The 13,827-nt window shown below is 46.2% G+C and overlaps 1 protein-coding gene across 9 annotated transcripts in view; it reads left to right on the top strand.

Moving 5' to 3' along the window:
* Window positions 1-13,827, top strand: part of LRRFIP1 (LRR binding FLII interacting protein 1) — a 114,709-nt gene that overhangs the window by 42,000 nt on the left and 58,882 nt on the right. For all 9 annotated transcript variants that reach the window (XM_063341349.1, XM_063341348.1, XM_063341347.1 and 6 more), the window contains exon 2: window positions 8,445-8,531. In XM_063341349.1, coding sequence (XP_063197419.1) covers window positions 8,445-8,531 — 87 coding nt within the window. The remainder of the gene's footprint in view (window positions 1-8,444; window positions 8,532-13,827) is intronic.

The following is a 13,827-nucleotide window of genomic DNA, read 5'->3' as shown; positions in this document are numbered from 1 at the left end:
TGGAACTGGTTTAGGTCACTTGTTACTCAAGTGGAGATGGGGAAAGACGTTGCCGTGGGTTAGCAGTTGTTTTACCCCATAGCTATATCGGCCAGGTGTGCTACAGGAATATTGCAAGTCAGGTGCTGCTTGCCCAAATAGCCTTTAAATTCTTTAGAAGTATAACGAAGCTTAGCAGATTTCTTTTGTCTAATGAAGCGTATGACTTATGTAAATAGAGTGAACGGTTGTATAACACTGGAGGAAAAGCTTTTATGTGCAGAATTTGGAATGGATCAGTCACGAAAAACTATGCTTGCCCCAAGATGACTTACTGGCTGTATCTTAAACATGTTGGCAAGAAGTTTAAATTGGCCTGAGAGCAGTCATTGCAGAAATACATAATAATAGTTGCATCCAGCGAGCAGGTGTAATTTAGTTGGGCAGACTTGTGTTTGAAAGTTTCTCTGGCAGTGGAATCAGCTTTCGGAGTATGGTGTGGTGCTGGCAAACTAACTCTCCAGTCCTCCCCAAAAAACATGGTGCTAACTTTGATTACTAGTCTTAGGAGCAGATAATTTTGACTACGTTGAAATTAAAGGGTGCGTTGTATAGATGGAAAACTCTTACCTATGTAGCGATGTGGCAAGTCAACACAGTCATTTTTCACTGCTGAAAAAAGCAGCATAATTTCCTGCCTTTGTTGGCTGTTTCTTCGGGTTTCCAGTCAAACAATGAACTCTTGGACATTTCATAAGGGAAAAGCTCGGAGAATGCACACCTTCAGGATGTGTGTCATTAGCCTCTACCTAACGAAGTCACCTAAATAATTCTGTCATCAAAATGATAATGAATGTGCAGCTTCCTCGATGCTGCGCTCTGGGCCAGGAAGTCGTCGCTTCCGTAACCATTGTGCGCTGGAGGCAGTGCTGGGGACGCGGGTTATGGGTGCAACCAGACCTCGCCTCCTCTTGAGGAGTGGTGGTTGAAAAGGGTGCAGTGGGGTGACTCCTCGGCAGTTGCAGATCTCGTGCTCTCACTTCTCCCCCCTGCCTTGTGCTGCAGGCAGGAGGAGGAGATGCTTCTCACCCTTTCCGGCTGATATCAAACATCTCTTTGGGCTTTTTATCTTTTTTTCTCTCTTTCTCGGCCCCCCCCCCCGGTCTCTTTTTGCCCCCCCGTCTCTTTTTGCCCCCTCCCTCCCTCTCTTCTCTCTCTCTCTCTTTTTGCCCCCTCCCTCTCTCTCTCTCTCTCTCTTTTTGCCCCCTCCCTCTCTCTCTCTCTCTCTCTCTTTTTGCCCCCTCCCTCTCTCTCTCTCTCTCTCTTTTTGCCCCCTCCCTCTCTCTCTCTCTCTCTCTTTTTGCCCCCTCCCTCTCTCTCTCTCTCTCTCTCTTTTTGCCCCCTCCCTCTCTCTCTCTCTCTCTTTTTGCCCCCTCCCTCTCTCTCTCTCTCTCTTTTTGCCCCCTCCCTCTCTCTCTCTCTCTCTTTTTGCCCCCTCCCTCTCTCTCTCTCTCTCTTTTTGCCCCCTCCCTCTCTCTCTCTCTCTTTTTGCCCCCCTCTCTCTCTCTCTTTTTGCCCCCCTCTCTCTCTCTTTTTGCCCCCCTCTCTCTCTCTTTTTGCCCCCCTCTCTCTCTCTTTTTGCCCCCCTCTCTCTCTCTCTTTTTGCCCCCCTCTCTCTCTCTTTTTGCCCCCCTCTCTCTCTCTTTTTGCCCCCCTCTCTCTCTCTTTTTGCCCCCCTCTCTCTCTCTCTCTCTTTTTGCCCCCTCCCTCTCTCTCTCTCTCTCTCTTTTTGCCCCCTCCCTCTCTCTCTCTCTCTCTTTTTGCCCCCTCCCTCTCTCTCTCTCTCTTTTTGCCCCCTCCCTCTCTCTCTCTCTCTTTTTGCCCCCTCCCTCTCTCTCTCTCTCTTTTTGCCCCCTCCCTCTCTCTCTCTCTCTTTTTGCCCCCTCCCTCTCTCCCTCTCTCTCTTTTTGCCCCCTCCCTCTCTCCCTCTCTCTCTTTTTGCCCCCTCCCTCCCTCTCTCTCTCTTTTTGCCCCCTCCTCCCTCTCTCTCTCTCTCTTTTTGCCCCCTCCCTCTCTCTCTCTCTCTCTCTTTTTGCCCCCTCCCTCTCTCTCTCTCTCTCTCTCTTTTTGCCCCCTCCCTCTCTCTCTCTCTCTCTCTCTTTTTGCCCCCTCCCTCTCTCTCTCTCTCTTTTTGCCCCCTCCCTCTCTCTCTCTCTCTTTTTGCCCCCTCCCTCTCTCTCTCTCTCTCTTTTTGCCCCCTCCCTCTCTCTCTCTCTCTTTTTGCCCCCTCCCTCTCTCCCTCTCTCTCTTTTTGCCCCCTCCCTCTCTCCCTCTCTCTCTTTTTGCCCCCTCCCTCTCTCCCTCTCTCTCTTTTTGCCCCCTCCCTCTCTCTCTTTTTGCCCCCCTCCTCTCTCTCTCTCTCTCTTTTTGCCCCCCTCCTCTCTCTCTCTCTCTCTTTTTGCCCCCCTCCTCTCTCTCTCTCTCTTTTTGCCCCCCTCCTCTCTCTCTCTCTTTTTGCCCCCCCCCCTTTTTGCCCCCCCCTTTTTGCCCCCCCTCTCTCCCTCTCTTTTTTGCCCCCCCCCTCTTTTTTGCCCCCCCTCTGTTTTTCAGATGCAGTGGTACCTCAGTAGCGCACCAGGTTACAACCTCCTTAGTTTTTTTTTTCCCTGCTCAGAGCTAAACGTACCGAACTCCTTAAGGCAGGGTGAAGATCTGCTGCTGCATAGGACTGGATTTTAGTTTTAAAACTAATGACCCTCAAGGGTGTCGAGTGCTGAGCAAGTGGACCAACAAAGCCAACGAGTGCTGGGGAGTGCAACAGTATATTTCTTTTGGGCCTTGGAGGCTGTAAATCTTTCAGGGCAACTGCAATAAAATGACAAAAATGCACGATGTGTAGTTGCAGTATTTGAGCGAGTTACATAAATAAAGGTGACTATTTTTCAGCTGGGGTGGATTTCCATGTTCATCTCAGCAGTGTGGTTGCCATCTCTTCTGATTTTGCCCGCGGGGCTTTACAGAAGCCCTTTAGGAGGATTTTGGTGTGTTTGTGGTGGTTTTTTTTTCTGTATGACATGCACAGTATGGCTGAAGCTGCCAGCTCTTCTTGTCAGATGAGCAATACTTCATAAAAGGGAAGTTGAAAAGGCTTTGCAGTGAGTGCAATTAGGCTTCATATTTTTATTCTTCTGTTTTTGCCAGTGATCTGTCACTTTTGATTGAGGCCTGTATTGCTCACTGAGTCACTACTGAATTTTAGATGATTTTAAGATTACTTCCTTCAACCTTCGGGATTTTTTTATTTTTTTTTTGTCTTGAATCTGTTGAACAGTTACTTACGCTGGCAACCTTGAGGCTTTAATTTTAGCTGTTCTAGTTTGAATTTCAGAAGTCTGTATGCATTTGTTGGTGATTTCATGATCTTCAGCTGCGTTTCTTGCACGGGACGGTGTCTGTCTCTGCTGGCGCCCTCAGAGGTGACTTGGGTCTGGGCTCTGACAAGTGCTTGGGCTGGCTGAAGGCCAGAGCCACCCGGACAGAGCCTGTTCTGGTTTAGTCAGCGCTGAGAGGGAGAGAAATGTGAAGTTAAAGTTGCTGTTTGCAGGGTGGGCAAGAAATCAAGGTATTTATAGCACAGAACTATTAATGGGAGAGCAGAGTCCAAGACTTTCAAAGAGCGTGGTTTGACAAACTCAGGCGAGTTTAGTCACGCTCCTGCTTTTGAGGACGAGGTCCGTAATAAATCCGATGCTCTCGCATATTACTCTAAAAGTCCGTAGGTGACAGCGGAGGTCGTGTTACGAATGTCTGTGCCATGTGGCTTGCCGTTGGGATAGCCACTCCGGTCAGTAGGTGAGCTATGCTTCCGCACAGGAGAATCCCTATCTAATAGTCCCTGTTTGCCTCCCGCGCTGGCTGCAGAATTCGCTGGATGTTAGCGTTGCTACCAGATGTTTAGTATGTTTGACTTTGAAATTGTACGCAATGAGCGTTAGGTGTGGATTTATCCCTGCCCTGATTGATTTGCTTCCTCGAAGCTCATGAGCAATGCCTGGTTTGTCACCGATGCCACCTACAGAATATCAAAAATACTCGAGTTAAGTAACTATAGCAGTTCAAGCGTGGTAGAAACGGAATTATGAAGGGCACAGGTTGATCATTACTGACCAGCCTGATGATGGTGTAACACATTTCTGCCGCGTTGGGGAACACCCTCAAAGGCTCGGGGGTTGGAAACACTGCAGTGGGATATGGGACCTGTGCAGCTGGGGCGCTGCTTTTGCTCTCTGTCAGGTGAGGACTTTCCTGGGGACCTGTGAGTGTTCAGGAGCTCTGACTTACCCTCCCGCGGACTCTAGTGGTCCTGTTTTGTTGCAGTGCCAAAGGGAGATGGATGACAGTAAGAGCGTGCCAAGTCTTTCTTAACCAATCCTTACGCGAGGAAATGAAGTACATTTTATTTGATGGAAGTGTTTGGTTCACCCTTAATCATTATCTCAATGCTGTTTGTATCACTGATACCATCAGAGGCCATTCCTTATCATATTGATCAGATTGTTGCGCCGAGAATTTGTTTTTCTTGTGTATTTCTTGTCACCTGTAGTCTCTTTTGCTGTGGATTTGAAAACCCTCTAGGGAAGGATGGCCTGTCTCTTACAAACCACCGTTGTCCAGCACAAAGGAGCTGGCGTTTCTGTTGGGAACCATGATGAAAATAATTGTGTGATCATCCAGATAGCACCCAGACACCGTTGTGAATGTGTTTTGAAATGTCACAGCCGGTTTGCTTACAGTATTTGATGCAGAATACCAGACCTTAAGGTAGGAACTAACAGCAGCCTTCCGACATACGAGATGAGGTTACTGGGAAGCCCAGAGCCAGGCTCTTTATGGGAGTGTGTGGAGGGAGGATGAGATGGTGGGTTTTGACTTGAAAGAGAGCAGGTTCTGACACTGATGTGGGGTGGGGGAATAATTCACTGTGAGGATGGTCAGGCATCGAAGCAGGAGCCCAGAAAGGCTGTGGAGCCACCAACCTTGGAGGTTTTCATGAGTCAACTGGACCAAAGCCCTGAGCAACGTGGTCTTGAATTTGATGCTGACCCTGCTTTGAGCAGAGGGTGGACTGGAGACCTCCTGAGGAACCTTCCAGCCTGAACAATTCTGTAATACTTTGTTTTTGTGTGATAAAAACGAGTTGCTTTAAAATACTAGTGTTCTGGGTGGAATAACAAATTGTTGGCTTCTTACAAAGGTACCAGTATGCTCTAATGGCAGATTTTTAACTTAAAAAAGGTTAAAAAGCTACTTAAAAGGATCCAGAATATATTGGTTCTCTTATTTGTATTGAAAGATACTTCATGCTGAAGAGCCATGTGGTCACCGAAAGAAAAATTTCATAAATAAAAAATATGCTTGTGGCAAGATGTGAGCCATTGTTAGTCAAAGATACTAAGGGAAAATGCGTTTTTCTTCTGGTATGTCTTAAAGGCTTGCCAATTGGCTTTGCATAGGCAGGTGGAGGACTGCAAAGCTGAAATGGAATAAATTAGAGACACCCCATGGATTGACACTTAAAACTGAAACATATCATACGGGCAACCTGTCATTTACTGGGATGTTGCACAAAGGAAAATTAATTTAACTTATTGCAGTTGGTATCGGTATCTAGGGAACCAGCAAGCCTTGTTCTCTGGCAGGCTTTAGAATAACTTGCTAAACTCTTTTTATTTTTTATTTTCCCCCTTCCATTTTTCAAGTAGCTTAATTTCATTATATATCGTGTGCACTTCTGGAGGATGTATAATTCTGCAACATAGCTAGCAAGCGTGTAAATCCTGTAATCATGCAAGGAAAGCAGAAGGGGAGATACTCATGTGTGATAAGCACAATGTCTGAATTTTCCATACAGGCGTAGGGTTTTTCTAACATGAAAGCTCAGCTGGTTATTGACATTCATAAGGGCAATATCTACAGTAGTTTTCACATCAAGATAATCTTGTTTCTGTCTCTTTCTGGCAGGTGGGAAGTTAAGATGCAGTTAGTTCTGTGCTCTTTGGTGTATTTTGCTTGTGGAGACTTTAGGGTCCTTTGTTTCCCGTAGGAGAAAAATAGACCTAACTGGTTGCACTGATGTTCTTCATCAGGTGCAGTTTTCAAACGTATGCATGGTGTTAAGTCTGACTTTCGTTTTTGTGCTGTTTTTTAAGACTACTTACAGTTTGGCTGTCAGGGTGAGGGAATGCATCTCTAAACCATGAGTCAAAGGTGCTGTCTAAAGCTGTATCTCCCGTCCCCTCTCTCTCCCAAAAGTCGTTAATGAGCTGGAGTCCTTGGAGCAAGATTCCCCTTCCTGGGGGTATGTGGGTGTTGTGTTTGCGCGGCTCCTGGCAGAAGGCAGTGGTTGTTTCCCGGTGTCGGGGGTGGCCTGGCAGCTGCTGGGGATGAGTAGCCCGGAGCAGGTCCTTGTCTCCCACACTGTCCTGTATTTACAGCGGTTCCGACCGTGGGACAGGCTTACGCTAGTGCTTCCTGAGGTTCTGGTAAAATAAATACCAGTTTATTTTCAGATAAACAGAAATGGATCACGTCAAGCCAATATCGTACTTGTTCCATTACCGTCATTTCTTACCTTTAGCGTACATCGTACAGTGTGTTTATATAGTGGTCATAAATGATTTCAAACAGGGCAGGTAAATCCTAATGCTGCCTGACAGGGATTCTGCCTTTTATTTGCCCACCATCGGGGCTGCAGGGGATTTTTTTGGACAAGATACTTCAGGTTGGGAAGTGCTGTTGAAGCCACAGTCCCTGGAAAACGCTTGTGGTACCCATGCCCGGAGCCCACCGTTGTTTGGTTTCGTTATAAGTAACGGCGACCTGCCATGAGGAGAGGAGAGGGTTTTCGGGTGCGAGCGTGGAGGTCTGCAGTGGGTCTGAGGCTGCGGGTTTCTCTCCATGGTTGCCTCGGTATCTCAAAATTCAAGCCGTGAACTGAAGAGAGCAGCGCTGTGTACAAAACCGACCCTTTGCTCTTGTTGCCGCGGGCATTTTTACCCTCCGAGAAGGGTTTTCTGTTGTTACAAGTAATTTTTCAGGCTGAATTGTCTGTGTTGAAAGGATTAAAAACTCAGTATGTTTAAATAGACCATATTTGCACAACAGGGAGCTGTGATAGTCCTCAAAAGGAATGTCGACAACTGAATGACGGCGGTATTCAGGGATTGGGGCTGTTTGTGGTGGGGTTTTGTAGAAGGTGGATGATGTGAACTTAAGTATCGGCCTACTGTCTGCGTACTTTGGATTTTGTTATCATTGATGAGAACTTAAGATCTACAGCGCTGCACGGCTCCTGGTCCTCCCATACACCAGCTTGTGCTTGGTTTTCATTAGCCCTTTTCTGTTAGCCGAGAGTTTCAGCCAACCTTCTCCTTTTTTGTCTTTTTTCCGTGTTTTGTTTTGCGTTTTTGAAGGTTGCGGCCCTTTTCTGCAAGTCTGAGCGGTGAACAGATTTACGGGAGGGAAAAGAAATTACAACTTTCTTTTTTCTGGTTTTCCTTTCTGTTTAGAAGCGCTAGTGGAAGCGTTGGTGTTTTGATTTTTCTGCATGCTTAACCTTGATGTTACTGCGTTTTTTTTCCTGTCAAATTTGATGCTGTAGTTACTTACAGTAAGAGGTTTCCGAAGCAGTTTTGCTCCCTGCTGAGCTATTCTGAATTAAGCTGGGTGAACCCCTCGCAGTCGCACTGTACCAAGCCCGAGCTAATTCTATGTTTTTCGCTACGAGACTAACTGGTTTTGCCTGGGATTAAAAGCAGAATATTAAAAATGTTACTGTATAGCATGTTCCAGCACTTCCACCTGTGCTGAAATGAGAAAGCACTGGAGTTTTCCCGTTCTTGGCGGATTTCCACGCTGGAGAGGTTTGGACTTGAATATGGACGTCTGGAGATTTTGAGTTAGTGCATTTTCTCAGGTTTCCTAATCCTTCGCCTCCGTCATTTCAGCCCTGGTTGTGCATCGTCATGCTGAACAGCAGTGTTTACCCGACTGCTGTGCCCACGTATGCGAGCGCAATGTCAGCGGTTAGGAAAAATGGCACATAATGTGTTCACTGTTGGTCAAATTAATTCATCAATGAAAAATAATCTGTGCTGCAAGGGGCAGGGGGGAAGAGCCAAACCTGCCTTTCTTAAATAAATCTTGCTGTTTCTTCTCTATCCACACAAATAGCAATTAAACACAAGTGCTAACTGAGGGTAGTGCCTGCACGAGGGTGTATTACCTGCCTGTGAAGCATAACAAGTTATGGAAGGCAGGGCCAGTACGTGTAATAGGGAATTAACTCCTACAGATGTGTTTACAGTCTTGCCGAGTCTCGTCTCCTTATTTTGTGCCCTGCTTAATGAGTGTGTTGCACGTTGAATTGTCCAGCCTTTGTTTCATTGCTGTGCTCCTGTTTGCAGGCTGAAGCAAGGCTGGCAGCAAAGCGAGCGGCGCGGGCCGAGGCACGGGAGATCCGGATGAAGGAACTGGAGAGGCAGCAGAAAGAGGTACGGTCAAGGCTTGGGGGGTGTGTTTCGATCATCTTCTTTCCCAAATATGTGTGTACGTAATACGAGGTCCTGGAACAAAGGGTTAATATATGTTTGGCTGAAATGTTTAATAGTCTGCGTGGAGTTAGTTGATCATAGGATGTAGCCTGGAAAAAAAAATTGGGATTGTAGCAACAACTTTATCTTGGTGAAGCCAGTATAATTATTCACAGAAAATGCTGGCGGTTACTCAGTAATCATTGTTTAATAGTAAACTTTGAAGTATGCAGCTTGTTTGTGTGTGCATTGGGGGGCGTGGGTTCTTATCACTTCATTAGGAATCTAATGAATGTGGAAGACTCTTGGCCCTTGTCTAAGTCTTCACTTGCACGTTGTTTTGCTTCGTTGCTGTGAAGCTGGCGTTGCGGTCGCCCCCGTTTGCTAAAACGATGGTCTGCTGTTGGCAGAAGTATGATAGACACTGAATTTGGGAAGAATGTTACCTTCTCCAGAGTGGTTGGGTTAAATGCCTGGTGTAGTCTCTCCCAAATTCTGGAAGAGCTGATTGTTTTATGCCATCAGCAAAGTTACTGTGCCCCTGCACGTCAGCGTGTGGGAGATCACAGCCTTCCAGTGTAGGAATGATGGTCGAGACCAAAAAGGCTTGTTCTGCTCCTGTTGTGTTTGACAAGTAGGAGCTGTACTAAATGTCATTCTCTCCAGTCCAGGAAGCGGAGAGCAGCATTTGTTGTGAAGCTCTGGAAGCTAAAGCAGGGCTGTTCAAACGGGGCTGCAAGCGTGGGGTGGCACAGGTGGACCAAACCAGCCACGAGAACAGAAAGGCTTAAAACTTGCATTTGTTGCTGTGCGTTCAGTGGAACAGCAGGGTAGATGTAACAGGGCCAACGGCAATCATAATTTAATTGTTTTCAAATAGATTTGGAAGGAAAGGGAAGAAGTAAGGAGTTTGGGGGCAGGGTGTGGGAACACAGAGCAAGAATAAACGTCCCATTGTGCTCTAGGGCGCAGAGAAGGATTCCATTTCGCTCTTAAAGAGCGAACAGGGATGTGATAGTAGAGCAGCGTCGGTGCAGGCTGCAGAGATCAGCCTGCAACAGAGGCGCTTGGGCAGTTTGCCCGTGCTCAGCTTTGTGCTGGAGTGTCTCCTCTAGTTGAGGCACGTCTGGATGTGTCTTGGCACCCTGCAGCCACAGCAGGGTTAGACATACCTGCGGACGCAGCAGGAGCGAGCGCTGCGGGGGAGCGTGGCTGCTTGTGGGAGAGAGGAACCTTTTACCCCCGTGGTTGCTGCTTTTTGAAGGATGTTTCTTGCAACCTGGGCCACGTTTGGAAGGCCTGGAGTGCGGATAAGCGTCAGGGCTGTCAAGCTTCCTGCTGTGCCTACAGCCTGAGCAATGGGACTGGCCGAGCAGCCTTTGGGAGGTCCATGGTAAACAACCGCGAGGTGTTTTGTTTGGGCAGCAACGTAAATACAGGTGTCACGGCACCTGCCGGTGGTGTTACCATCTCATTTGGAGATAACTCTAATGCAGCTGATGACCCCCTTGAAGATTAAAAGCTGATGCTGCAAAGGGTGTCCTAGTAAATTGAAATTTTGGTATGAAAGCTAAAGCTTGTGTGCGTGCTCGTGCAGTTAATAACTGGAGAGCTAGTGATCTGAAAATCTGTGATTTCTTTGTATAGAGACAAATCGCGTGGTGCAGGACATCGCTCTGAAATACCAGATCCAGTGAAAGCTAAGCCAGATATCCACTGCAATCTGCTTTGTAATTCACTGGCATAAACTGCATAACGTGACTACACGTTGATTTAATATTTTGCAAGCTTGGGTATTGTTTAATTTTTTTCAAATAGCTTCATCTCAGCCCCTAGATGCAAGGTAGGGTTGGTAAGGATGGCTGCAAGAAGCTTTTCAATGCCACAAGTATCTTGCAGATATAATAAAAGAAAGCATAAATACAGAAAATCCCAAGCAGTGTTGAACAGGAGAGGTTTGGCACCTAGCCCTTCCTTGGAGGAGAACATACTGTGATGCTGGTGTCCGTACAGCTTGTTGTCTGCTATCTTCGTTTTCCTTCGCACACTTTTCAGAGAAATAAGTAGCACGTTCCCACTACTGCCAGGTTGAATAACCAGAACTTAAAGCACTTGTTTTACTACTCCAGAAGCTTTTCGGAGCTGGTTTCAGGAGTTAAAAAGCAATAAATAAATTTATTGCATATGTGTGTACTTGTTCATGCTTAGAGCAATGTACGTGCCCTTACAGGCTTCTTGTGGAGCATGGATTACTTGAGAATATATTTATATTGTTGGTCTGGGTTAAAAGTTTCCAGATGTTACCATTAGAAGCTATAAACATGGCAGTATACCTCTGGCTGGCAGTGAAATAGGGTGCTTTTATGATTTGGATTTGGACTGGAAATTGGCTCCTTTTCTGCCCACTGTCTAGTATTAACAACGTTTCTTAACGTGCTTCATTTTCCTCATTTTAAAATAACTGGATGATTTTTGCATCATGAGTCTACCTATGCATTTTAACGAATGTTCTGCTTGCAGAAAGGAATGCAAAAACCCCAGGTGTCTGAGATTATTTTTTTTTTCTTGCTCTGTATCTTACGAAGGCTGCTGTGGGTAGAATGAGCAGCCACTTCATTAGAAAGCTGTTAAAACGCCCCGTGCTGGTTCTGTAGAGTAGCCATGTATGAAGATCACACCAAAGATCAGTCTCAACTGTGTAGTAAAGCTCATCGATACGCGGTGAGGGCCACACGATGTCATCCCGAGCTCTTCTTTTGGCAGAAATTATTTCACGTCGCACACAGAATGGACAGCAGAAATTGCTGTGTGGTCTGTTCTTTTGGAAATTTAAGATTCTATTTCTCATCAGCCACGCTGTTGACGACATCCCTTCCAAAGGAGCATGGGATGAGAAGCTCGTGGCAGGCAGCTCGTCTTTAGATGGTGGTGAACGTGTTAGCTGGAGGTGGGGGCTCAGCCCTTGCTTAGGACCTCTTGCCGGTGGTCGCTGCTCTTCATCTCGTGGTTGTGTGCTTGGAGGGGCAGCTTTATAAACCTGGCTTGAAATATAAGGTGACTCTTAAGAATTCTTCTGGAAACTTAATGGGAAGCAAGGTACTGCGGTAGCAGAGCAGTAGTTGGAGAAACTATATTGCACCAATCGATGGGCTTTTGGAAGAAAACGGTCTGAATCTCAGTGCGGGATGCAGGGAAGTTGCGTAGTGGAAGGCTGCCACTGTTCGCTGCGGTGGGGCAGGATTGCAGGTGTGCTCCGGAGGCGGTATCATCTCATCACCTGGCAGCAGAGAGAAGGATAAGTGTGCCAGGGTGGGTGGGGTTTTTTTGGGTTGTTTGGTTTTGGTTTTTTTGTTTGGTTGGTTGGTGTTTTGGTTTATTGTTTTGGTTTATTATTTTTTTTTATTTTTTTCCCCAAGGAGAGGAAGGTAAGGGGGAGAGCATGACTACAAGTTTAATAGGAAAGCAATCCAGGTAAGTTGTTTTCTGAGCCTGAAGAAAGAAAACTAGCACAGGAATCATGATCTGATACATGCTGATTTATGAAGATAAGGGGAATGGTCAGTTTCGAATGATACACAGGTGTGTAAATTTGTGTATATAAATATTTATATGTTTAGTAGAGAAGGGGTTCCTGGACATGGGGTCTAAGAAAGGCTCAGGTCTAATAAATGGAACTGCTTGAACATTTCTGGCTTCTTATTCCGTGCCGCTTTGTTGTTGTTGTCCACCAAAGATGTAAATAATTAATCTGGAGGTCACGGTAGGTTTTCCTGGTATGCTTCCACGCATCATAACTCAGTAGAGGAGAGCTCTGACGTGAGGCAATGCCAATGCATGTCCGAAGCTGAAGGGACAATTCCAATAGATGATACTTACTCTTTTGTCATACCGCTGGTACCCACCCGGCTGGTGGGAGTCAGAGCAGTGATGGGTCCCATGTTTTTGACCATTCCATGCTGCCATGGTCTTTAGACACTGGGTTTTGCAGTTGCAGAGTCTAAGGCCAGTCTGTTTGGCTCGTACTGTAGAGATGTGTTTGGTACTGAGACAAATTTGACTCAACGCTTGTGTGCGTTCAGAGATTTATTTTTAATTCATGCAGAAGAGCAAGTCAGGAGTTGTTGGCTCAGTTTTCCTGAGTAACAAGTTGTTAATTCCTGTGCGGCTATGAAGTAAAATGGAAGAATTTTTTTCTGTGATTTTTTTTTTTTTCTAAAGCCTTTTTTCCCAAGAAATATTTAACAGCACTGTTTCAAGACACACAAAAGCTGCAGCATTGGGGCTAATTGCAGAGAATGTTTTATGTAGGAGTACCGTCTGTGTGTTCTGCTGGCAAGACTTTAAATGTCTCTTCGAGGACTGAGGCTTGGAGACCACAACTTAAGCTGATATTAGTGCCTGAAGTGAAAAGAGAATGATCTCCTCCCACTCCTTAATCTGCAAGACGAGGTTCTTGCGTGCCAGTTCGCACAGCAGATGAGCCCGTATGTTTAGTTGAAGGCAAGAGTGCTGTGCTTGTCTCCTAGCTTCCTCTTCAGCTCTTGCTTTAAGGGCACAGCACAAAACTTGGCTTTGCTGTTTCGTAAACTTGTTCTTTACCAGCATACTCATTTGCACGTACTTTTCCTCCTTTGGATTTGTGTTTCTTTGGAATAAAATGTTACCAGTGCGTTGTGTTGTGGGTTTCTCTTTTTCTATGGCAGTTCCTGCAGCATGGAGTAAATTTAGTAAATGTATTAAAGCCAAGATAATGTGGGCAAAAGACTTGCAAGCACTCTTGATCTGCTCGCCTATCATTTTGACTGTGACTTGGGCCCCTTCTTCCCTTACTGGGATTTGGTCTGAGTTAGCGGGTCCCACGGTGCAGCTGGCATTCGAGATTGTTTGAGGCTGTTTAAAATCCCGGGCAGCGCAGGAAAAACCAGAGAGAAGCAGAATTCTCATGGCTTGAATGGGAGGGGAGAGGCTGACTATTAAATTTAGTGCTAGCGTACGCAGGGAAGAAGTTACGGAGGTTTGTGATGGTTGATCTGTATCTTTCTTATAGAACCAGTGTGAAGATGCCCAGGAAAATCCAGAGAGGGACAATGCTGAAGGGGTTTTTAGCAGGGTCTGGATATCTGCCTTCTGCTGCCATCTAACCATGCTTCACTGGCTTGTTCTGTCCTGTTCAAAAGTTATTTCTAAGAAAAACTTCACTTCTGTGGGAAGCCTCATATGATGAGGAAACGAGGAAAGCAGCCTGCTGCTAATACTG

Source organism: Chroicocephalus ridibundus, chromosome 7 (genome assembly GCF_963924245.1).
Source record: "Chroicocephalus ridibundus chromosome 7, bChrRid1.1, whole genome shotgun sequence".
NCBI lineage: Eukaryota > Metazoa > Chordata > Aves > Charadriiformes > Laridae > Chroicocephalus > Chroicocephalus ridibundus.
Note: the sequence above shows the minus strand (reverse complement) of the source record. Positions and strands in the feature narration are given on the sequence as shown.